The sequence below is a fragment of the Oncorhynchus mykiss genome, chromosome 4 (assembly GCF_013265735.2).
Source record: "Oncorhynchus mykiss isolate Arlee chromosome 4, USDA_OmykA_1.1, whole genome shotgun sequence".
NCBI classification, from domain to species: domain Eukaryota; kingdom Metazoa; phylum Chordata; class Actinopteri; order Salmoniformes; family Salmonidae; genus Oncorhynchus; species Oncorhynchus mykiss.
This window is the reverse complement of record NC_048568.1, coordinates 19,987,792-20,013,471: the sequence shown is the minus strand read 5'-3', so window position 1 is coordinate 20,013,471 and position 25,680 is coordinate 19,987,792. Positions and strand designations below refer to the sequence as shown.

Genomic DNA, 25,680 nt, shown 5'->3' with positions numbered 1-25,680 from the left:
GCTGGAATGTTGTCATTAATGCATTGTTTGAGTGGTTGACAAGATGCATTCTGGTCGGCGGCCAGTCACCACAAACCGTGTCGCTTGCAAAACTGCTTGCATTTTTCTGCCCACCACCCTATTCCCATTGAAGTCTATGAGACCTCTTTGCCACTTACCGCAGCCTGTCTGTAAGAACCTTAAGTGTTGTGGTGTTCTGTTTTTTTGCTACCGTTTTTCCCAGTTGTGTAATGCTGTCCTCCTGCTTATTCTAGGGTTCAGACTGAATGCAGTGGTAAACGTGCAGGTCATAATTGACAGCAGCAATATACATTTACATAAATTAGGCATGGCGGAATTCCTTGTTTTGAGTCTTTGTGTTTCTCTCATTCTGCTGGAGTTTACCTAGTATTTCATAATAAAAATACCTTACACATCCAGTTGTTTCTCCATTTGTAACTCACCCACCTATCAGGTATCAAGGTAAGACCCAGATGCAGACCGTGTCGAAGTAACAATGTTTATTACAGCAACAGGCGCAAAGGTACAGGACAGCAGGCTCAGGTCAGGCAGATGTCAGTAATTAAGAGGTGGGGCAAAGGTACAGGATGGCAGGCAGGCTCAGGGGCAGGCAGAGTGGTCAGACAGGTGGGTACAGGGTCAGGACAGGCAAGGGTCAAAAACCAGGAGGCTGAGAAAAGAGAGACTGGGGAAAAAGCAGGAGCTTACACAAAAACGCTGGTTGACTTGACAAACTGGCAAGTGAGGCTGACCGTAACCCCGAGCTTCTCCAAAAAGGCCCTCCAAACTCGTGAAGTGAATTGGGGGCCACGATCGGAGATGATGTCCTCGGGAAGGCCATAATTCCAGAAGACCTGCTGGAAGAGTGCCTCAGCAACCTGGAGAGCAGTGGGGAGACCAGGAAGAGGGATTAATCGACATGACTTTGAAAATCTATCCACTACCACCAGAATGGTGGTGAAACCATCAACAGGTGGGAAGATCGGTTACAAAGTCAGTGATAGATGTGACCAAGGTCAATGATGTGACCAAGCGGCAGGAGCTTCCCTGCTGGAGCATTCCGGGGGGACTTAGTTTGAGCACATACGGAATAGCAGTTCTATAGGACTCTCAACCGACGTGGCTCCACAGGGGACAGGGAAGCAGGTCTTCCGGGCATTCAGATGACCAGTCTGTGATTTTCATCCTCAACCATGAGATTGTAGGGTTATGGTGTTGGATCCAAGGGAGGCCGAGGATGATTTTGTGAACTGGTGCACTTGAAGAAGGAGATGCTCTCCTGGTGATTGTACTCCATGGTGAAAGTGAGTGGTTGAGTGATGTGTGTGATGGTCCCAGATCTTAATGGCCGACAATCGAGACCTTGAACCGTAAAAGGAGAGGAGAGCAGGTAGATGGTAATGTTTAGGGAGGAGGCAAGGGTCTGATCCATAAAGTTCTCTGCAGCGCCGGAATCCACTAAAGTTGTATACACAGTGCATGAGGGACAGTCAGCCAGAGTGAAGGACACCAAAAAGAGTCTAGCATGAAGAGCTGAATCTGGAATACTCTGAAACATCACGTGACTGTCCCTCTGCTCTAGTGGATCCCGGATTCTGACATACTTGTGTGGGCAAGGAGGGCTGATCCCGAGTACTCGCCGAAGGAGGGAGAGAAGCCGGCATATGGCCATCGCAATGAGTGCGTCCCGGGTCAGGTTGTTGTCCCGACATTCCAGTTCCCTCTGGACATTCTCACGCAGACCTCTTCGGATTAGTGTGCAAAGCGGATCATTTCATTCACTGGAAGCTGCTACTGTCCGGAAGGTGAGCGCATACTCAACAGCCGTCTGATTCCCCTGCTGTAGCTGAAGCAGACGCTGACCCCCCTCTCTGCCCTCCACAGGATGATCGAAAATGCATTTAAACAGAGCCATGAACCCCTAATAAGAATCTAGCTCCTCCTCTCCTTTCGCCCAGACAGCTGTAGCCCATTCCAATGCCCACCAGGTCAGTAGAGAAATAACCTTTTCTCCCCAATTAAGGTGGCACCAAAAAAGAGTTTGGTGGCACCTTAATTGGGGAGAACGATCTTGTGGTAATGGCTGGAGCGGAATCGGTGGAATGGTATCAAATACATAAAACACATGGTTTCCATGTATTTGATGCCATTCCATTTGCTCCGATCCAGCCATTATTATGAGCCGTCCTCCCCCCAGCAGCCTCCACTGCTGCACTGTAGGCAGCAACGTTTGAACAATCCCCTTGTTTGAATTGGTCTTAAAATCTTCTTCTTCTTCTGTGAATTTTATATGGGGTAGGCGACCAACTTTAAGCTGCATTACCACTACCAACTGGACTGAAGTGTGGACCAAAGACAGTGAAGGTCTAATCCTACCCAATAATCTTGTTTCCCTAAGAAATACTTAATTAAATAATACATCCCCTGAAGATTTCCCCAGCAGTTCACTTAATCCTGGCTCTTAAACCCCATTACTCCTCAAATCTAATAACAATCGGTCCCTTTCCCTCACATATTTCTGGCACTGAAATAGAGGAGCTCCCGAGTGCCGTAGCAGTCTAAGGTACTGCATCTCAGTGCTAGAGGCATTGATACAGACCCTGGTTTGATCTTGGGCTCTATCACAACTGGCGTGATCGGGCGTCCCATAGTGAGGTGCACAATTGGCCCAGCATCGTCCGGTTAGGGGAGGTTTGGCCTGGTAGGCCGTCATTGTAAATAAGAATTTGTTCTGAACTGACTTACCTAGTTAAATAAATAAAAATAACATGTTCCACTGTCTACATTTGACAATAATCACACCACCCAGTCGAAAGTTTCTCCATCAATTTAAATGTATTATTGTGCCTTGTTCGTCCATGTCTCAGACATGTCACTACACTTCTGTCTCTTCCCTTGTCAGTGCACTTGAGAAGATTATGACCTCCACCTTTTCCTGGAACTTATACAGGTGTCTTCTCTTTCTCTCCATGGTTCTAAAATCCCTATGGGAAAAATGAATGATGTGAATACAATGAAAAAAATGCATTGATGTGTAATATTGTTATTACTGTAACAATAAAATACAAATAAATTAATATATAAATTAAAAATGAATGATGAAATAACGACTGGAACCATTTCCGTGTTTGACCGCTAGGGTTTATGGGTATTATGACGTTTTCACTGTGGGGTTCTATGTAAACACGGTGAGGTCGCTGAAAAGTTCCACACTGTTAGTGCGGCATGCGGACCTAGCGCTCAGTTTTCGGCATACAACATTCCTTCATGTCGTTTTTGACGCTTTATTTTGTTTGCAAATAAACCAACACAATAATTTGTCTTTCTTTTAACTTAGCCATTTTCAAGCAAGATTTTTGCTCGTGCATCCTCATTAGCATCTGGCCAGCGTGTGTTTCACGTGGGCAAGCATTGCGGAACTGAAGCATCGATCCGACAAAAAGCTGATATTGCTTCCCATAATCGAATCAAAGACTGTGTTGATTCTGTATAATTACAGTATTGACAATTTTATTTAAAAAAATGGCAACCCTGATTTTAGAAGATGGGACCACGTTCAAGGGCCGCCTTTTCGGGGCAAATGCGTCAGTGTCTGGTGAAGTTGGTAAGTCGTATTTTATGAGGAGAAAGCTAGTTAGCCCATCGCATTGCAACATCTGTCTAATGTAGTTATGTTCTAAGTTATACAGGTATTCTAATGGGTAACGTTAACTACCTATATGTTACCCACAAAGTGGTCTGCATGTAACCCCCAAAGTTGTGCGTGCCCTGTAGTAGTATGACCCATAACCTCTGACCCCTTCATTTATCCTTATTTCGGCTAAGCATTTTAGCTAACCCTGTTCCTAACTATAACCTAATTCTCCTACCCTGCTACCAAAAGTCACTTCTGGTCATCGCTGTATTCCACCTAATCAGAACTCAATTTCAGTCAGTTTGAACAACTTATGAACATGTTTCTCCTGTATTGTCCTTGCTGTTTATTTATTTTGTATTTTTTAACCCATATTTAACTAGGCAAGTCAGTTAACAAATACAATAATGGCATACCCCGGGCCCTATGGGACTCCCAATCACGGCCGGATGTGATACAGCCCGGATTCGAGCCAGGGACTGTAGTCTATTGCACTGAGATGCAGTGCCTTAGATTGCGGCGCCACTCGGGAGCTCACCGCTGTACCGTGTCCCATACATTGTAATGGGGATGTAGCTAGCATTAATTTAGATTGTAAGGTCTAGTTCTTTCAATCCACGTGTACTAATAAATGGAGCACAGTGCACATTTCCAAAGTTCAAGTTGCATCACCTTTTTCAAAATGTGCCAAATCTGAATTGAATCACTTCTCACTAATTTGCACTTTGCTATGAAAACTGAAAAATTGACCTGATATTTTTTTCCAGTGTTCCAGACAGGCATGGTTGGCTACCCAGAGGCCCTGACTGACCCGTCCTACATGTGTCAGATCCTCACCCTCACCTACCCTCTGCAGGGCAACTATGGTATACCCCAGGATGAGGAGAGCGACTTTGGACTCAGCAAGGTGGGTGGAGTTGGCATGGAATCAGCGTTTCACAGAAGCGTCCCAACAGAAATAGTGGGTGGAGAAAAGTATATTGCCCTCGTTGACCCCAAGCACCTGTTTGAATGTAATGTTATATTATTTTTTCCCCTCAGTGGTTTGAGTCTTCTAAGATCCACGCTGCAGCCCTCATCGTCGGAGAGGTCTCCCAGAACCCCAGCCACTGGAGCTCAGCCATGTCTCTGGACCAGTGGCTCAAAGAGCAGGGCATCCCCGGCCTAGAGGGTCAGTAGAGTTATCATTCTAAACATCCTGGTACTGTATCAGATGTTGTCTGAATCTGTGTTTTGATATGTGCTGTCTACAGTAGAGCCTCTACACTAGAGGTTGCAGTTAATGCTCTTGCTGTGACACTGTAGGAGTTGACACCCGTCGTCTCACCAAGAAGATCCGTGAGAAGGGTACAATGCTGGGGAAGCTGGTTGTGGACGGAACACCCAAGGCCAACGTTCCATTTGACAACCCTGACCAGAGGAACCTTGTCAAGGAGGTGTCCATGAAGGTACGGTGTTGCTATGTTTAAGCTTGACCCTGTCATGCTTCTTTAGTGTTATGATCCTGAAACTTCCGCAATCAAATGCCAGTTGTTTTGTGTGGATTGCATAACACTGAATCTGTAGCTTAACACATTGCAAGTCGGTGAAACGCCAAATGTTTTCTCTCACCACAGTGGTTAGGCAGATGCCTAATCCTTCTCAGGATGTAAGTACCTTTTCTGTCTGTGTTGAGCAGGAGCCCCGGGTGTTCAACCCCAGTGGTGCTGTCAGGATCACAGCTGTAGACTGTGGCATTAAGTACAACCAGATCCGTTGCCTGTGTCAGAGAGGGGCCTGTGTCACTGTGGTGCCCTGGGATCACCCACTGGACAGCACAGGTTAGTCACAGCTGGTTACTGCACTGGGTTTCATAAACAATTCAGAGATTTCTCCCTGTTCCCCTGTTTTGCCTCTTATCTCTCCCCTGCCTTAATCTTTACCCTGGAGCATCTGACCTGCAAAGTTAGTTCCAGCCATGATGCCATGAAGTTCTATTGTATGTGAAATAGTTTGTATTATAACATTTGTTTTGGCTATGCTGACAAAGTTGCGGTCCTTTTCAGATTTTGATGGGCTGTTCCTCAGCAACGGCCCTGGGGACCCCCAGTTCTGTACGGAGACCATAGACAACGTGAGGAAGGTGGTGTGTGTGGACAACCCCAAGCCTGTGTTTGGTATCTGCCTGGGCAACCAGCTTCTCTCCCTCGCCATCGGAGCAAAAACCTACAAGATGAAGTTAGTACAGGGACAGGGCACTACAGGGTTGTCCTGACTTGTCACTTTCTCTTTCTCCTCAAGACCTCCTCAGGTCTTAAGTTCTGCTTACTGTCTTTGTTTGGTTTCAAAGAGAACAAAGCCAGTGGTGCTGACTGTTTTTGCTATTGTTTGGCCCCCTCCCTCAGATGTCAGTTCTCCCCAGGCCCCTCTTTATTTATCTGGGAGCGTTCTGGTGTGAAATGAGCATTCCTGCTTAGCGTAGATGTTTGGACATAGCCTAGCTGGGTTGCTGGAAAGGCCTGGTTTGTTTTGGTAAGACTGGGATTGTTACGTTGTTAGCGTTCCGTTAGTCTCAAGGCCAGATGAGATGCCAGCTTCCTTTTGTCCCTCTGGAATGCAATGCAGTCAGTCAGTGGAAAGCAGAACAGTTTAGAGGATTTAAAGCAAGACCTTTGCACTGTGCAGGTGTCAAGTAAGGATTCTGCAGGAGCACTATGAATCTGCATCTGGAATAGAGCTCAACCATTGAATAATAGAATTTGACTAAAAACACTTGTCTGTTTCAGGTATGGGAACCGTGGCCATAATCAGCCCTGTATCCACAAGGGCACAGATCGCTGTTTCATCACATCTCAGAACCATGGCTTTGCTGTGGATCCCCTGACCCTGCCACAGGGCTGGGACGTGCTCTTCACCAACGCCAATGACCAGACCAGTGAGGGCATCGTGCACAACACCAAACACATATTCAGGTACCATCTACCAATGGGAACTAATTCGCTGCTTCCAGCCTTTCAACTTGTTTAAAGGCCCAATGCAGCTGTTTTTTTTTTTACATCAAAACATTTCTGGGTAACACTTTAAATGTTTTATTAAAATGTGCAAAAATAGCTTTTGAGACAAACTTTCTCAAGCAAGAATTTTGCTAGGACTGTCTGAGAGGGGAAAACTATCTTGCAGAGGTTTGGAACTCTTTTGTTATTGGTCCATTAACCATTCTACCGCATAGTGACGTCACTGTGGAAAGCCGAAACTCCTGCCAATGCAAACCTCTTGATTAGAAGGTCCTGTGTATATTGTATTTTCAACCAGCAACTATCAGGAAATGACACTGATCAAATGTTGTCACACTTTTACAGTGTTTTCATCAGCTGTTATACAAAACACAGGAAAACAGAATTGACTGCACTAGGCCTCTAATTGGAAAAGATGGCAGACAACAAAATAACCCTCCAAGATACAGGAAGTTGAAAACCAGATATTGTTTTACCCATGTCATTCCAGTGTCCAGTTCCACCCAGAGCACATGGCAGGCCCCACTGACCTGGTCAGTCTGTTTGATGTGTTTCTGGACACAGTCAGAGACCACAAGGAGGGCAAGAGTGGCAAACCAGGTTAGACATGCGTTCATCTCAACTGTTCTTACATATGTATTCCACCTTTAGGGTATAGTAACACCTCTCCCTTCCTCTAGTGAAGCAGAGACTGACAGAGCACCTGACCTATCCTGGATCTACCAATCCGGAGGAATTTGTTCGGCCACGCAAAGTCCTAATCCTGGGTTCTGGAGGCCTCTCCATCGGACAGGCTGGGGAGTTTGACTATTCTGGCTCTCAGGTGAAACACACTACCAATCCCAGTGACGATCCAACAGCAGGTGTTAGGAGCAGTATCATTTAAGAGTATTTGAACTAATCAGACACTATGTCCAACCCTCCCCCAGGCCATAAAAGCATTGAAGGAGGAGAACATTCAGACTGTGCTCATCAACCCCAACATCGCCACGGTGCAAACCTCCAAGGGTCTGGCTGACAAGGTTTATTTCCTGCCTCTCACCCCGGAGTATGTCACTCAGGTAAGGAAGGCTAATGGAATGGTCACTGCTACATGCGCCATCTTCCAGTCACTGATTTCTGATCAGTGCTCAACAAGCAAAGCATGTTTATTACATCTCTCAGGTACTCAGAACTGATAGAAGATCAGTAAGGAGCATGGTTGACCTACGGTTGATATTCATTCAATGAGTGAGAACTGACCCTCTGCCCTGTTTCGCCTGTCCAGGTGATAAAGAATGAGCGTCCAGACGGGGTCCTCCTGACCTTCGGGGGGCAGACTGCTCTTAACTGCGGGGTGCAGCTGACCAAGAGGGGAGTGCTGAAGAAGTATGCAGTGCGTGTGCTGGGGACGCCGGTGGCTTCCATCGAGATGACTGAGGACAGGAAGATCTTTGTGGAGAAGATGGAGGAGATCAATGAACACGTGGCGCCCAGCGAGGCCGCTGTGTCTGTGGAGCAGGTAAGGAGAAGGGCTTGGGAGACATGTCACGCACACTCTCCTTCTCACACACACATTGACCCATACTGATTGTCACTTGTACGTTGATTGGAATCAGCCTGTTAATCTGTTTGACTGTTGTGGGCTTTTGCTTTTTGATGTGTATTTTGATGTGTTCTGGTCTTTTCTGTGTGTCCTAGGCGGTGGCGGCTGCAGAGCGTATTGGCTACCCTGTCCTGGTGCGCTCAGCCTTTGCCCTGGGCGGACTGGGCTCTGGCTTTGCCAATAACCGGGAGGAGTTGACCTCTCTGGTGACATCTGCCTTCGCCCACACTTCCCAGGTCCTAGTGGACAAGTCCCTGAAGGGCTGGAAAGAGATTGAGTATGAGGTGGTCAGAGACGCCTACGACAACTGTATCACCGTAAGTAGAGGGACATCACTATGCATATATTTGTTACTATGTAAGTACTATGTACAGGTAACTGCCAAAATAAAGGAAACATCAAGTGTCTTAATAGCCAGAACGGCTTCAATAGGCCTTTGCATAGATTCTGGAACTCTATTGGAGGGATGCGACACCATTCTCCCACAAGAAATTCCATAATCTCGTGTTTTGTTGATGGATGTGGAAAACGCTGTCTCAGGCGCCAATCCAGAATCTCCCGTAAGTGTTCAATTGGGTTGAGATATAGTGACTGAAACAGACATGGCATATGGTTTACATCGTTTTCATGCTCAACAAACCATCCAGTGACCACTCATTCCCTGTGGATGGGGGCAATGTCATCCTATCGGGGCATAGCCATGGTAGCCTGTCCAGCATTTTTTATACATGAACCTTAGCATGATGGGATCTTAATTGCACCAACTTTGAATATACTTTGTATCCCTCATTCAGGTGTTTCTGTTATTTTGGCAGTTACCTGTATATTTGTTACTATGTGTTTTTATTTTCAATTTTATTATGCATTTGACTGTTATGGCTAATCTTTAGAGTTTATACGTCCTTATTTGTTTAAACGTGAATCTTCCTTTATCAAGCATGTTAAGGATGTTTTTCTATCCTGTAGGTATGTAACATGGAGAACATTGACCCTCTGGGTATCCACACTGGGGAGTCCATCGTGGTGGCGCCCAGTCAGACGCTCAACGACTATGAGTACAACATGTTGAGGAACACCGCCATCAAGGTCATCAGACACCTAGGCATCATTGGAGAGTGTAACATCCAGTACGCCCTCAACCCTGAGTCTGAGCAGGTAATGGTCCATACTGACTTTGTGATCGTTTATACTAGTGTTAACCCTCCGAAACATCAGTGTTTCCCATAAATTGTGTCCACTGCAAAGACAATGTATATTTCGGGATGGTTAAATGTTTTCAATGTGAACTTAAACGACTAAAACCAGATATAAAGTATGTAGAAAAGGTGATGGAGCTATATATTTTTTAAACAAGATCATCTTTGATCACCTAAATAAAAGATGGACAGTCAGGGAGAATCTAAAATATCATGGCATGGGCCCCCCATTTGATTTTTGTTATAATTGAGTCACTCCGATAGCATACGAACACAGCATAAGAATGGCAAAATGTGTAGAATTGCAGGAAACTTGCTTTAAAGCAGTAACATTTTATATTTTCCACGTGACAATGTTTAGAATTCCAGGAAATTAGATTTAAAACACCAACATATTGTCTCTGCAGCCAAGAGGAGGGCCTCTAAAACCGCGCCTTTGCCTACGCCCACTGCCTCCCCCATCCTAACTTTGTCACGGCTGAAAAAATCTTGTGGGGGAAACGCTGAACGTGTTCTGATATTTTAAAATGTTTCTACTGTATAGCAATCTAAATCAGTGTTTTTGTGCTGCAGTACTACATCATTGAGGTGAATGCCCGTCTGTCTCGGAGCTCAGCTCTGGCCAGTAAAGCTACAGGATATCCCCTGGCCTACGTGGCTGCCAAGCTGGGATTGGGCATCCCGCTACCTGTCCTCAAGTGAGTTTATTCACGTTTTGTGGCCTGATGTCAGGTTAAGAATTGCATTTTGGCATTGATCTACTAATACCATGGTTCTAACAGGTAATGTTTGTTATTGTACAGGAACTCTGTGACCAACCAGACCACAGCTAACTTTGAGCCCAGTCTGGACTACTGTGTGGTGAAGGTCCCTCGCTGGGATCTCAGCAAGTTCCTGCGCGTCAGCACCAAGATAGGTAGCTCCATGAAGAGCGTTGGTAAGAGGACAAGCACTTTTTTTTATTAATGATCTAATTTGGGAGCAGTAGAGTGCCTTATCTGCCTGCTATCTGTAGGGGCAGATGATTCTACCACCACTCGGGTTGCATTGCAAGTTCACACAAAGGAGTTGGTTGATAGTTGGTTAACACAGTTTTTGTCTGTGACCTTTTGTAGGAGAGGTGATGGCCATCGGCCGCAGCTTTGAGGAAGCCTTCCAGAAGGCTCTACGAATGGTGGATGAGAACTGTGTGGGCTTTGACCACACCATCAAACCAGTGTCTGACGAGGTAAGCTCACTCACCTTTTATTACCTGTCTTATTCCTCTTGGCTGCATTTTATGTGAACAGTTCTGACATGCCTCTGTCCTGTGGTCTTACAGGAGCTGCAGACCCCGACAGACAAACGTATCTTTGTTCTGGCGGCTGCTCTCAGGGCGGGCTATACAGTGGACCGCCTTTACGACCTGACCAAGATCGACCGCTGGTTCCTTCACAAAATGAAGAACATCACGGACCATGAGAAGGTGCTGGAGTCGTACAACCAGGACGAGAGCGCCATGCCTCTGGAGGTGATGAGGAAAGCCAAGCAGCTGGGCTTCTCCGACAAACAGATTGCCCTGGCTGTGCAGAGGTACAGTACTGTGAAACTCCTGTAGCCCGTTGTTCACGTTTCAAAACATCATTAAAAGTTGAGGCGGGTGCATGAAAAACATACAAAATAAATGAGAGATTCTTCATTGATACGATGACGAGTCGGAATGGGACACATTCTGTCTGGGTTATGTTTTGTGTGTCTGGGTTCAGTTCCTCAGAGCAGTGAGAGGGGGAAAAAAAAGACTTGGTTTGAAATGTCTGTTTTTAAAATGAACTTGTCTGAACTCTGACCATTAAACCTATGTCTCTCTCCAGTACGGAGCTGGCGGTGAGGAAGATGCGTAGAGATTGGAGCATCCTGCCTGTGGTAAAGCAGATCGACACTGTGGCGGCAGAGTGGCCCGCCTACACCAACTACCTGTACCTGACCTATAACGGTACAGAAAACGACCTGGGCTTTGGAGATCCCCATGTCATAGTAATTGGCTCTGGGGTTTACCGCATCGGCAGCAGTGTGGAGTTTGACTGGTGCGCTGTGGGCTGCATTATGGAACTCAGGAAGGTAAGTCGATTTCTGCTTTGTGCAGAATAGCTCTCATTTATTAGAAGAATGTTGAACAAAAGCTGATATTGTCATGATTTGCTGTGTTTTAATGCTGTTTAGATGGGCTATAAAACCATCATGGTGAACTATAACCCAGAGACTGTCAGCACAGACTACGACATGTGTGACCGTCTCTACTTCGATGAGATCTCCTTTGAGGTAAGAATGCTCGACTGATGGCATGGTCCCAACTCACTATCTTTCAAACATTTTATTTTGTTGTTTTTCATCGTACAATAATCAACATTCAAACTTACTTGATCTAATGCTTTTATCACCTGAGCAAAGGGCCTCAACACCTCGCCATCAAACCCTGTTTCATGCATGGTATGTTGCCATGACCATTAAGCTCCATTATCTCCTCCAGGTTGTGATGGACATCTATGAGATGGAGAACCCAGAGGGAGTGATTCTGTCCATGGGGGGCCAGCTGCCCAACAACATCGCCATGTCCCTCCACAGGCAGCAGTGTCGTATATTGGGCACCTCCCCGGAGTTCATCGACTCTGCTGAGAACAGGTTCAAGTTCTCCCGCATGCTGGACACCATTGGCATCAGCCAGCCCCTGTGGAAGGAACTCACTGAGATTGAGGTCAGCACAGAACAGGGCTTCTAATCCATTAATTTTGAATTTCAAACCATTAATGACGAGGTTATAGGTCTTGGTTGCAGATGAGTCAATCTCAAGTTGGATAGAAATTGTGGCACACACTATCCCATAACGGAAAAGTATAAATGTTTGCAAATGTATTGAAAATTAAATACAGAAATATCTAATTTACATAAGTATTCACACCCCTGAGTCAATACATGTTAGAATCAAATTTGGCAGCGGTTACAGCTGTGTCTTTTAAAAGCTTTGCACACCTGGATTGTACAATATTTGCACATTATTAGCTCTAACAAGCTAGTTGTTGGTCATTGCTGGACAGCCATTTTCAAGCCCTGCCATAGACTTAAGCCGATTTAAACATTTTTTTTTTTTTTTAACTAGGCCACTCAGGAACATTCAATGTCGTCTTGGTAAGCAAGTCCAGTGTATATTTGGTCTTGTGTTTTAGGCTATTGTCCTCCTGAAAGTTGAATTGGTCTCCCAGTGTCTGTTGGAAAGCAGACAGGACCAGATTTTCTTCTACGATTTTGCCTGTGCTTGGCTTTATTGTATATTTAGTAAAGACATATGTTTTATTTTATCCTACAAAACTCCCTAGTCCTTGCTGATGACAAGCATACCCATAACATGATGCAGCCACCATCATGCTTGAAAATATGAAGAGTGGTACTCCGTAATGTGTTAGCCCCGAACATAATGCTTCGTTTTCAGAATGGAGGTTTTTTTCTTGACACATTTTTTGCAGTTTTACTTCAGTGCCTTAATGTAAGCAGGATACATGTTTTGGAATATATTAAAAAAAAACGTATTTTCACTCTGCCATTTAGGTTAGTATTGTAGAGGAACTACAGTGTTGTTGATCCATCGTTAGAAGAAAACTATCACAGCCATTAACCTGTGTAACTGTTTTAAAGTCACCATTGGTCTCAATTTGAAATCCCTGAGCGGTTTCCTTCCTCTCCGGCAACTATCTTTATAGTGACTGGGTGTATTGATACACCATCCAAAGTGTAATACCTTAACAGTGCTCAAAGGGATATTCAGAGTCTCTGTTTTTTTTCTGCCAATAGAGGCCGTTTGCGAGACATTGGAAAACCTCCCTGGTCTTTGTGGTTGAATCTGTCTTTGTTTGAAATTCACTGCTCGACTGGGGGACCTTTACAGATAATTGTATGTGTGGGGTACAGAGATGGGGTAGTCATTTAAAAATCATGTTAAACACTTATTGCATGCAGAGTGAGTCCATGCAACATATTATGTGAGTTGTTAAGCAATTGTTTTTTTCTCCTGAACTTATTTAGGCTTGCCATGACAAAGGGGTCGAGTACTGATTGCCTCGAGACGTTTCAGATTCCACTTTGACATTGTGTGTGTGTGTGTGTAGGCCAGTGACACACAAGCTACATTTAATTCATTTTAAATTTGGGCTGTAACACAACAAAATGTGGAAAAAGTCCAGGGGTGTGAATACTTTCTGAAGGCAAAGGATGTTATATTGTATCCTCCCCAGTCAGCCATGAAGTTCTGTGAGACTGCGGGCTACCCCTGCCTGGTGCGTCCCTCCTACGTGCTGAGTGGAGCGGCCATGAACGTGGCGTACACAGACAGCGACCTGGAGAAGTACCTTAGCAGCGCTGTGGCCGTGTCCAAGGAATACCCCGTGGTCATCTCAAAGTTCATCCAGGAGGCCAAGGTACGACTTGGGAAATTCTTTACTACTTAGCTTGAAATGCCTTACTGCTTTGTTATTTAAAGGGATAATTCACTTTATTTTCAATTTGCAAAGAAAGGTGAACAATCCCCTTTAAAAAAAAAATCTATGATAGCTCCTTTAGTCAACTATAGTCTGGACCTGACTGGCGTCTCTCTTTGTTCCAGGAGATAGACGTGGACGCGGTGGCGTGCGACGGCGTAGTGATGGCCATCGCCGTGTCGGAGCATGTGGAGAACGCCGGGGTGCACTCTGGGGACGCCACCCTGGTCACGCCCCCCCAGGACATCAACCAGAAGACCATGGAGCGTATCAAGATGATCGTCCATGCCATCGGACAGGAACTGCAGGTCACCGGGCCCTTTAACCTGCAGCTCATCGCTAAGGTAAAGTCTAAAGGACATTTTTTGTTTTTGGAGTTTCAAATCAGCGGTTGACAACCAATAGCATGCCAAACAGAATGTCACCCACAACCATACAAGTGTGTTTCTGTTCCCTGTGGGATTTCCAATGGCTGTCCGGTTGCCTTTAATTGCAAACCAATGTGTTTTCTGGACAGGATGACCAGCTGAAGGTGATCGAGTGCAACGTCCGTGTCTCCCGCTCCTTCCCGTTCGTCTCAAAGACTCTGGGAGTGGATCTGGTCGCCCTGGCAACTCGCGTCATCATGGGAGAGAAGATGGAGCCCGTGGGCCTGATGAAAGGAGTGGGCATCGTGGGCGTCAAGGTAACCCAACTGAGGAGTCCACAACTGTAAAATAATCCAGTTGAATTATTGTTTCACCGATCATACACCAACTTGGATATGTTGTCTCTTAGGTCCCCCAGTTCTCGTTCTCTCGTCTGGCCGGAGCTGATGTGGTGCTGGGGGTAGAGATGACCAGTACTGGGGAGGTGGCCTGCTTTGGAGAGAACAGATACGAGGCCTATCTGAAGGCCATGCTCAGCACAGGCTTCAAGATCCCCAAGAAGAACATTCTGCTCTCCATTGGCAGTTACAAGGTACTGACTATAATACAAAGAGCTAAACGTTTTCATGGAAATTCATTTCAAGAGGCCAGTGGTGCATAAATATTCATTGTATCTTTGCAGAACAAGAGTGAGCTGCTGCCTACTGTTCAGGCGCTGGAGAGTCTGGGCTATGACCTGTATGCCAGTCTGGGGACCGCTGACTTCTACACTGAGCATGGAGTCAAGGTACATCACATCTAGGATGAGTGGGCTCTTCTCAACAGGATCCCAGAATGAGACATTTTCAATTCACAACGTCATTTTTCAATTTGCTTCCGGAATTTGACCGACTTGTTATGTTCGGTCTCTTTCAGGTGATGGCGGTGGACTGGCCATTTGAGGAGGAGGAGAGTGACTGCCCCAACAAGGACAAGCAGAGGAACATCTTGGAATACCTGGAGGACCACCACTTTGACATGGTCATCAACCTCTCCATGAGGAACTCTGGAGGCCGACGCCTCTCCTCCTTCGTCACCAAGGGTTACCGCACCCGCCGCATGGCCATCGACTACTCCGTGCCCCTCATCATTGACATCAAGTGCACCAAGCTGTTTGTCCAGGTAGGTTAGTTAGGGGGCTGTGATGGGATGTTAGCCACTGCTGATGTTTGACGTAGCTGTGTTGATTCTACATAGATTGTTGACTGTCCTGATTGAAGCATGTGCTCCTGTAATTGTAGGCGCTGCGTCTGGTTGGCGGCTTCCCGCCCGTCAAGACTCACGTGGACTGTATGACGTCACAGAAGTTGATTCGCCTGCCTGGTAAGCAGTAAGGCTTGGGCTGTGCTAAAAAGTCAAGTCTGTTCATTTCAAATATAAGCACCTTGTTTTCTTCCTGTATTTGGACAATACATGATAGCTCCTTCAGTCAACCTGTGGAACTGCAGTGTTTCTGAACAGTACTCATCGAGTCCCCTCCCCCTGTCCCCGGTGCCAGGTCTGATAGATGTGCACGTCCACCTGCGGGAGCCGGGTGCCACCCACAAGGAGGATTTCTCCTCGGGCACAGCGGCTGCCCTGGCTGGGGGCGTCACCATGGTGTGTGCCATGCCCAACACGGCACCTGCCATAATCGACCCCAGCTCCTTCGCCATGGTCCAGAAGGTAATGAGAAGATCGTCATTAAGACATTTACCACTGGATATTTTAAATTAGTCTGTTCCAAAACATTAAATTATGCCTTTTTATAAAATGGGTCAAATCAGTACCTGAAGGTTTACTCGTGAGCTGTTCCTCTGTTTTGTCTCTGTCGTCTCAGCTTGCCAAGGCAGGGTGTCGGTGTGACTATGCCCTTTACGTCGGAGCGGCTTCAGACAACTCCACCATCTTGCCCTCCATCGCTAACTCTGCCGCTGGGCTGAAGATGTATCTGAACGACACCTACTCCACTCTGAAGATGGACAACGTCTCAATGTGGATGGAGGTAGGTATCAACTGAATGAGGTCGTTGATAGGTCGTTCACATTGATCTGTTTGAGCTGACCAGTTGCGCTTTCTCTTTGCGTGAACTAGCACTTTGAGAAGTGGCCCAAGCACCTGCCAATCGTGGCACACGCAGAGAAGCAGACTGTGGCAGCCGTCTTGATGGTGGCCCAGCTGTACCAGAGAGCTGTTCATATCTGCCATGTGGCCAAGAAGGAGGAGGTAAGATGGGCGCCTGGAACATCACATACAAATATAGCACTGCTTTGCCTTGATGTGTTGCCCGTTCATTGTCTCCAGGGTGAATGAGGTGTCAATCGAGGCATGCAGAAACCTTGGAAGGAGTCCTCACTGATTGCTTTCATTAAGATGAACTGCAAGAACACACACCTGTAGCTAGAGGGAAAAAATGATCTAACAAATGAGCTTTGTGCCATTTGAAGTGATTCATTTTAAGACCAACACATCAGAACTCACATAAGATAAAGAAAGAACCATGTTTTCTGTTCTACTAGTATGTAATGAATTGGCATCTATTCTACCCTTCCCTTCCCCCAGATCCTGATCATCCGCGCAGCCAAGCAGAAGGGCATCCAGGTGACGTGTGAGGTAGCGCCCCACCACCTCTTCCTGTGTGAGGAGAATGTGGTGGGCATTGGGGACGGCCGGGCACAGGTCCGCCCTATGCTGGGCACCCGGGAGGACATGGAGGCCCTCTGGGAACACCTGGACATCATTGACTGCTTCGCAACTGACCACGGTGAGTAGGGCTACACCATAAATCCATTATAGTTTACTCCGTTTGTCATATCTTCCGCCCTGCGCCCTCTATCTACAAACACCAAGCCTCGGCCCCTATTACTCAAGCAGGCAGCATTTTTCCAGAGGCTTTGTTCAACGAACCTTGGTGGAGTTGGTGCCTACTATTAGATTCACTCTAGTCTGCAGGCTGCTCTAGCTAAGCCAATTCATGCAGTCAAAAGATTTATAAAAAAAAAAAACAATGCTGCTTTTCACTTTGCCTCTTTATATAAATCCACATGTTTTTGGGGTATTATACTATTAGTTTGTGTAGCTATTTATCTCTCTGCAAAACACTAGTTAGTCTGGGCAAGCTGCTCATGTACCGACGACCACAGGAGGCTGCTGAGGGGAGGACGACTCATAATAATGTCTGGAACGGTATCAAACACATGGAAACCATGTGTTTGTGTTCTATTCCGTTCCAGCTATTAATGAGCCCGTCCTCCCCAATTAAGGGGCTACCTGCCTCCTGCGGTGCCAAAAAGGTTTTTGTTAGCTGCTAATACTAAATGCTAATAAGCTAGCTAAAATGTGCTGTGCTAGGGCAAATCTGTCTAGCAATCTTTATCCCTAATACAGACTGCTAATACAGGGTGCAAGTTCTGAATCAGAGGAATAGAAGAAGCATATTCTAAAATGTTTGTCAATGTAACATCTCTTCAACTGTAATTTGGGTCCCCTGGGAAACACTGACCAACACTCCTACTTGGCTTTAAAAAAAATGTGCTGTCTTGCCAAACAGCACTGTATTCCAAGTTCCTACTTTATTACAACCATATAATTTCTATGATTCCTGATGTTTTTGATCTCTAACGCAAGTAAAATATATATATATATATATATATATATATATATATATATATATATATATATATATATATATATATGTCAATATCGTGAAGCCCTAACGGTGAGGGCTCCGTTAACCCCTACTTGTTTTTTTTATCACACAATTACAAGATGAGTGTTGCCATACAAAAGTTCTGATATTTCTGTGTGTTTTGGCTAACAGCCCCCCATTCAGTGGAGGAGAAGAACTCAGAGAAGCCCCCACCAGGTTACCCCGGCCTTGAGACCATGCTGCCCCTTCTCCTCACCGCCGTCAGCGATGGGCGTCTCACCATCGACGATATCATCAAGCGCCTGTACGACAACCCCCGCAAAATTTTCTCCCTTCCCGCACAGGACAACACCTATGTAGAGGTAGCTACAGGCACACACCACTGAGCGTTTTTAACCATGTAAAATGGGCAGCACGGCAAGGATTTAGATCTTTGGGTTTCCACATTGAAATACAAAGAGGGATTGAAAAGATGATCAATGTTTTGGCTTTTCAAGACCATTGTAGACCTGCTCTCCCCCACCAGGTGGACCTGGAGCAGGAGTGGGTCATCCCCGAACACATGCAGTTCACCAAGTCCAAGTGGACACCCTTTGAAGGCATGAAGGTGAAAGGCAAAGTCCGCAGAGTGGTGCTCAGAGGAGAGGTGGCCTACATCGACGGACAAGTGCTGGTCCCTCCTGGCTATGGGGAGGATGTGAAGACTTGGCCTGCACCCATCCCCCTCCTCCAGCCCCCTGAGCCAGTGAAAGAAGTCCCAAAGGTACAGTCCTACCCCTTTCAGCTCCGCCCAGTCACGTTAGTGTGCGGATACAGTAATATGTGCTTATGTAGCATACTAGCAGGCATTGTGGCACTAAGGCTGTTGTGTGTCTTTTGTGTGTGGCAGACCCCAGAGCACCCCCGGCTGACCCCTCCATGTGAGGGCATCCGTACATGTGCCCAGAGTCCTCGCCGTCCCGCCGGGGACGGCCGCTACATGCTCCCGCCTCGCGTTCACAGGTCCTCCGACCCAGGCATGCCCCCAGGTACTACAGCCCCAATGTTTTCTCTTGCCTAACTGAGCTCTTGCTTGCGGTGGCAAAGTGCTGTGTGAATGTCCGTTTCAATAAATGCTATATTCACTGTCCATTTACAGGTTTTAGGACGATGCACACAAAATGGCACTTGCATGTCATTGGTAAACCTTTTTAATCTACATCTCTGAACCCACTGATCATGTGATTTTTAAGCGCACCGTACATGAAGCGTTTGAGAAAGCGAAGATCGTATAACGAGTGATTCCACTGTCTCTACTATAGGCTGCATGGTCATCATGACAGATTGATTGGCTGAGTACATTTGCTGATTTAAATGAAATGTCTAAATCAGGGGCTCCACCTATAGCTCACTCTGCTGCGGAAGACCTGGGACTGTGCTTTATCGATGGATACAAGTGTATTGTTGAGAAGGGAATGAAGGAATTAAAAGCATTTTTGTTTTGATTGGCCATTTGCTATGTTCTTCACCCATTACTGAGACTGTATGATCACAGCCCCTATCAATGTCAAATCAACGATAGAAGTTGTTTGATTCTCACATTTATTACGATGAACTGTCTTTGAAATGACGCTCAGTGCCGTATCAATCTGAAACGTATTTATAACCCACTAACGATAGCTTTGAATATGTCAGTACACTGGCTAATTGCTGTGGTATTGGCTAAATACCACAGTTTTGTATCATCTCTCTAACACTTGTGTTCTAACGTTTTGTCATGAAATTCTAAGCAGCTGAAGATTCAAGGGCGAGAGCATTAAGAAGAGCATTTGAAGAAGGTTTCAGAGAAGGTTTGAAGCTTGACGTAGCTCAGCTGTTACGCATAATACATTTCCTAGCTCTGCTACCGTTAAGGCTGTTTGGCGTAATATTCTGGCAGACCATTTCAATGGAGTTATACTGGTAGCTGCTTTGAATAGCTGTATGTCATGGAATACTTGGTTGTAGAGATGCTAGAAAAAGGTTGCAATTCCGTTCCTTCTCATTAGTTGCTGCACTACCCATGTCTCTTTGCTCTGAGCCGACTGCTTTCCTAATGCTTGGATCGCTTTGAAAGAAAACGCGTTGAAATATGGTGTAATAATCCATGCTTTTCAGGTGTTTGTCATGTTTCATCCTCAGGAAATAGAAAAGACTGCAATCCTTTTAAGAGACTTTGCTAAAAGAATTAATATTCACACGTGTTGGATTTTTCCTGTGGTATTTGAAGCGTTTGGTGTTCCTCTGTCCCCAGAGATGGCCCCTGCAGCTGGGGACGGTTACAGCCATCCCCCTCCCCTGGCCAGGATCTTGTCCCCTCGGGCTGAGGCAGCTGCAGGGCAGCCCCTGGTCCACCTCCAGACCTCCCCAGTGCTCCACCCCCTAGTGGGACAACACGTCCTCTCTGTCAGGCAGTTCAGCAAGGAACAGGTACTCTACACCAGTGTTTCCCAACCCTGGTCCTCAAGTACTCCACACAGAACACATTTTTACTGTAACCTGATTCAACTTGTCAACTAATCATCAAGCCCTCAATGAGTTGAAGGAGGGGTTTGTTAAGGGCTACAACAAAACTACTGTTGGGGGGTACTGGAGGACTAGGGTTGGGAAATGCTGCTCAACTCACATAGCCAGGGACATTATTTACTAAATAACTTTTATATATATATTTATATTTAAAAAATTCTAACTCTTTATTTCAGATCTCTCACATGTTTAACGTGGCCCATACTCTTCGCCTGATGGTTCAGAAAGAGCGAAGCCTGGACATCCTGAAGGTAAGAATTCTTTCCTTTTTTGTTTAAAACTCTGATTCATCTAAAGAACAACCATGTGAGTATTCTGTGATTTGTCACAGTATAAATTGCAGGAGAGAAGCTCATTTCAGAGTAGCCGGTCAGGCCGTTCCAATAAGCCCAGTGTTGAGTCACCCAGGGTTTGAGTAATCTACAGGACTTCCGGAGGCAGCATAGTTCTTCATGAGCCATAGTCCTTCAGCTTAAACGTACAGGAGCAGGTGTGTTGTATAAAATAACAACAAAACAACTACCGGAAATTATTACTCACATATGAGTTGATGACATCACCTGATTCAGAATGGAATACAAGCAACACCTGCCACCTGTGTGCATCTATGCCTAAAGACCTCATAAAACAAGTTTTCTGAATGTCTCAAGGTGTGCCACTGTTAGTAAATCTGAGTTGTAAAAATATATTCGGAAAATATATATATATATATATATAATAAATAAAATGGCCCTTTTTCAGGACCCTGTCTTTCAAAGATAATTCGTAAAAATCCAAATAACTTCACAGATCTTCATTGTAAAGGGTTTAAACACTGTTTCCCATGCTTGTTCAATGAAGCATAAACAATTAATGAACATGCACCTGTGGTACGGTCGTTAAGACACTAACCGCTTACAGATGGTAGGCAATTAAGGTCACAGTTATGAATACTTAGGACACTAAAGAGGCCTTTCTACTGACTCTGAGAAACACCAAAATAAAGATGCCCAGGGTCCCTGCTCATCTGCGTGAATGTGCCTTAGGCATGCTGCAAGGGGGCATGAGGACTGCAGATGTGGCCAGGGCAATAAATTGCAATGTCTGTACTGTGAGACGCCTAAGACAGTGCTACAGGGAGACAGGACGGACAGCTGGTTGTCCTTGCAGTGGCAGACCACGTGTAACAACACCTGCACAGGATCAGTACATCCGAACAACAACTGCCCGAGTTACACAAGGAATGCACAATTCCCCCATCAGTGCTGAGACTGTCCGCAGTAGACTGAGAGAGGCTGGACTGAGGGCTTGTAGGCCTTTTGTAAGGCATCACTGGCAACAACGTTGCCTATGGACACAAATCCACCGTCGCTGGACCAGACAGGACTGACAAAGTGCTCTTCACTGACGAGTCGCAGTTTTGTCTCTTGATTACACACAGGTGGATTGTATTTATCATCATTAGTCATTTAGGTCAACATTGGATCATTCAGAGATCCTCACTGAACTTCTGGAGAGAGTTTGCTGCACTGAAAGTAAAGGGGCTGAATAATTTTGCACGCCCAATTTTTCAGTTTTTGATTTGTTAAAAAAGTTTGAAATATCCAATAAATGTCGTTCCACTTCATGATTGTGTCCCACTTGTTGTTGATTCTTCACAAAAAAATACAGTTTTATATCTTTATGTTTGAAGCCTGAATTGTGGCAAAAGGTTGCAAAGTTCAAGGGGGCCGAATACTTTCGCAAGGCACTGTGTATATATATATATATATAACACAACGTGCAACATTTTCAGATTTTACTGAGTTACAGTTCTTTGAAATAAATGAATTAGGCCCTAATCTATGGATTTCACATGGCTGGACAGGGGTGCAGACATGGGTGGGCCTGGGAGGGCATAGGCCCACCCACTGGGGAGCCAGCCAATCAGAATGAGTTTTTCCCCACTAAAGGGCTTTATTACAGACAAAGTGTCCTCAGCAACCCCCACCCTCCTCAGACGATCCCGCAGGTGAAGAAGCCGGATTTGGAGGTCTGAGGCTGGCGTGATTACACGTGGTCTGCGGTTGTGAGGCCGGTTGGACGTACTGCCAAATTCTCTAAAATTACATTGGAGATGGATTATAGTAGAGAAATTTACATTAACTTCTCTGGTAACAGCTCTGGTGGAAGTTCCTGCATTCATCATGCCAATTGCACGCTCCCTCAACTTGAGACACGACAAAACTGCACATTTTAAAGTGGCCTTTTATTGTCCCCATTACAAGGTGCACCCGTGTTATGATCATGCTGTTTATTCAGCTTCTTGATATGCCATACCTGTCAGGTGGATGGATTATCTTGGAAAAGGAGAAATTCTAACTAACCGGGATGTAAACAATTTTGTGTGTGACCTTTGAGAGAAATAAGCCTTGTGTGTGTATGGAACATTTCTGGGCTTTTTTTGTTTCAGCTCATGAAACATGAGACCAACACTTTGCATGTAATGCTGTGTGCCTTGAAATGCCTGAATGCTGTGCTCAAAGATGGATCTGTTGTACGCCAGTCTGTATTCTTTGTCTTAGACCCCTGTGTGTTACTCTCTCAGGGCAAGGTGATGGCTTCCATGTTCTACGAGGTCAGCACGCGCACCAGTAGTTCGTTTGCGGCGGCAATGCAGCGTCTGGGTGGCTCCGTGGTCCATTTCTGTGAGGCTACCTCCTCGTCGCAGAAGGGCGAGTCTCTGGCGGACTCGGTCCAGACCATGAGCTGCTACGCTGACGTCCTGGTGCTGCGACACCCCACGCCAGGGGCTGTGGAGGTGAGCAGCGGTGTCGATACCGCGTTACAACTTCACTTGAAAACTTGTCATGTTCATTAAGGCAAGATATTCTGAGATAACACTTTGAAAAAGAGGTGCTACCACCTAAACACCGACCGCAAACCTTGTTGTACTTGCTCGGCTGTATCCAACTTGTTTATTTCCACCTGTAGTCTGCAGCGAGGCACTGCCGGAAGCCTGTGATCAACGCTGGGGATGGGGTCGGGGAGCACCCCACGCAGGCCCTGCTAGATGTGTTCACCATCAGAGAGGAGCTGGGTACGGTCAACGGCATGACGGTGAGACCTCAACACACCCATCTCCCCTTCAGGGATGGTGGTCATGTCTTCGCAGCAGTACTAGTGCTAATACCAATTTAGAAGTGTAAACAGCACAGTATTTTTTTTATTTTTACGGTAATGCAAACCGAAAACTGTAAGATCTGGAACCTGACTGTGTATGTTGTGATGGCAGCCTGCCTTTTTAAGTTAACATAGCCAATGCCCAATGGCCCTCCAGGCTTCATCCAGGTGTCCTGACTATTGTCTCTCGATGTCTGTCTGTAGATCACCATGGTAGGGGACCTGAAGCATGGCCGCACAGTTCATTCCCTGGCCAGGCTGCTCACCCAGTACAGGATCACTCTGCGCTACGTCGCCCCAAAGAATCTCCACATGCCCTCCGAGATCATTGACTTTGTGGCCTCCAAAGGCATCAAGCAGGTGGGTGGATCACATGTTTTTTAGTGGTAAAGCTGATGGCTCTGTATCTAAATCTCAATGGCACTGCTGCTGGTATGTAGGTGTCCTTCACATATCGAATGCACTACATAAAGCGCTAGACTACTGTATGTCCTTGTGGGTGCAGGAAGAGTTTGAGAGCATCGAGGAGGCCCTGCCTGACACTGACGTCCTCTACATGACCAGGATTCAGAAGGAGAGGTTTTCCTCAGAGGAAGAGTACAAAGCGGTAAGGATGGGATGGGGTTTCACTAACCTGTGAGGCCTTAGTGTTTGATCAGTGCTAAAATCCCTTCTTTTTTTTTTTCCTCCAGTGCTTCGGTCAGTTCATCCTCAGCCCACACATCATGACTGGAGCGAAGAAGAAGATGGTGGTGATGCATCCTCTACCGAGAGTCAATGAGATCAGGTACGGATGTTCCCCTAGATTACAACAGATCTCTCGTCATTATACTCCCTTTGATTCACTAATGTTCGCAGTCTTATGCGGGATGATTTGGTTTCATGTTGACTTTCTCTCTTGCAGTGCGGAGGTGGACACTGATCCTCGTGCTGCCTACTTCCGGCAGGCTGAGAACGGCATGTACATCCGCATGGCCCTCTTGGCCACTGTGCTGGGCAGATGATCGGTAGATAGTTGGACACACCCCACTGTTGGGATTGCGAGACCAAAATGGACCAAATGTATTAAGGTCTCGGTAAGAGTGAGGGGACACTACTGGTGATCACAATGATGAAACCACTCCAACAGTCTATATACAGTCACATGTTTAGTGTGTACTCCTCTTCAACCCTGGTATTTCTCCCGGAATTAATTAGTATTATCACTTAACAACAATTACTGTTACATGTTACAAATATCATTATGTAGTTCATAGAATACTTTATTTTTGTATCACCGACTGGAGTCGTCTGTGGTGTTGATTGTGTGGGGGGGTGGGGGGGAGAGATACATGCTCCTCATCAAAGGTGGAACCATTGCAGAACATCCTTTTTAAGCGAGAAATAATTGTTGAAGCCGATTTGTTGAACTCTTTTTAGGTGTTTTATAAATAATAAAATGTGAATGGTTTTGTAGATGGGGTTTATTTTATTAACTACAGGAAATTAAGCTGCTATCATGTAAATGTTTAGTGAATGGTTCTACCCAGCGGTGTATTCATTAGTCGGTTGCTAAACCTGCACATATCGATCAAGATGGCGAAACGCAAGTACAGGGGCAAAGTCGAGGAGCAATCACGGATTACAAAAAGAAAGCCAGCCACATTAGCACACATCAACGCCGCCCGACCGGATGAGCTAAACACCTTTTTGTCATACTTCAAGCACAACGACTGAGCTGTCGAGGAGAGCCCCCGAGGATAATGAGGGCTACTTAATTACTGTCTCCACGAAGGACGTAAGAACGTTTTGCCTACCGCCCTGACAGATACACAGATGACTCAATTGCTGCACACTGCCCTCACCCACTTGGACAAAATAAATGCTTATGTGAGGATGCTGTTCATTGACTACAGCTCAGCCTTCAAAACCATAGTGCCTTCTAAGCTCACGGCCCTGGGACTGAAGTCTATGCAATTGGAACCTGGACTTTCTGACGGGCCGCCCCCAGGTGGTGAAGGTAGGCAACATTACCACCTCGACACTGATTTTCAATGTGTGGGACCCC

General features: G+C 45.9%; 1 protein-coding gene across 2 annotated transcripts; it reads left to right on the top strand.

The window, feature by feature from the left end:
* Positions 1-3,165: 3,165 nt before the first annotated feature.
* On the top strand, positions 3,166-25,088 carry cad (carbamoyl-phosphate synthetase 2, aspartate transcarbamylase, and dihydroorotase). 2 transcript variants are annotated; one of them, XM_021600521.2, is made up of 43 exons: positions 3,166-3,604; positions 4,402-4,541; positions 4,676-4,805; positions 4,940-5,082; positions 5,313-5,454; positions 5,680-5,851; positions 6,400-6,585; positions 7,118-7,227; positions 7,308-7,450; positions 7,557-7,688; positions 7,895-8,128; positions 8,308-8,529; positions 9,179-9,367; positions 9,982-10,106; positions 10,212-10,345; positions 10,524-10,636; positions 10,730-10,980; positions 11,259-11,505; positions 11,608-11,706; positions 11,915-12,139; positions 13,671-13,853; positions 14,039-14,257; positions 14,431-14,598; positions 14,691-14,873; positions 14,964-15,068; positions 15,197-15,442; positions 15,562-15,643; positions 15,819-15,985; positions 16,140-16,304; positions 16,394-16,525; positions 16,862-17,063; positions 18,120-18,310; positions 18,475-18,711; positions 18,838-18,976; positions 19,718-19,777; positions 20,221-20,396; positions 20,669-20,743; positions 23,059-23,271; positions 23,445-23,570; positions 23,838-23,993; positions 24,139-24,240; positions 24,326-24,420; positions 24,538-25,088. In XM_021600521.2, the coding sequence occupies exons 1-43, from the start codon at positions 3,523-3,525 to the stop codon at positions 24,635-24,637; spliced, it is 6,741 nt and encodes a 2,246-aa protein (XP_021456196.2). In that variant the 5' UTR covers positions 3,166-3,522; the 3' UTR covers positions 24,638-25,088. The 2 variants fall into 2 exon arrangements, with proteins under 2 accessions (XP_021456196.2, XP_021456197.2); XM_021600522.2 differs by lacking the exon at positions 19,718-19,777 and having other exon boundaries at positions 3,502-3,604.
* The last annotated feature ends 592 nt before the right edge of the window (positions 25,089-25,680 follow it).

Coding starts and splice junctions, on each gene's coding strand:
- cad (XM_021600521.2), top strand. CDS start 3,523: ATGGCAACCCTGATTTTAGAAGATGGGACCACGTTCAAGGGCCGCCTT. Junction 14,258..14,430: donor ACCTGCAGCTCATCGCTAAG/GTAAAGTCTAAA, acceptor TTTTCTGGACAG/GATGACCAGCTGAAGGTGAT. Junction 15,443..15,561: donor GCACCAAGCTGTTTGTCCAG/GTAGGTTAGTTA, acceptor CTGTAATTGTAG/GCGCTGCGTCTGGTTGGCGG.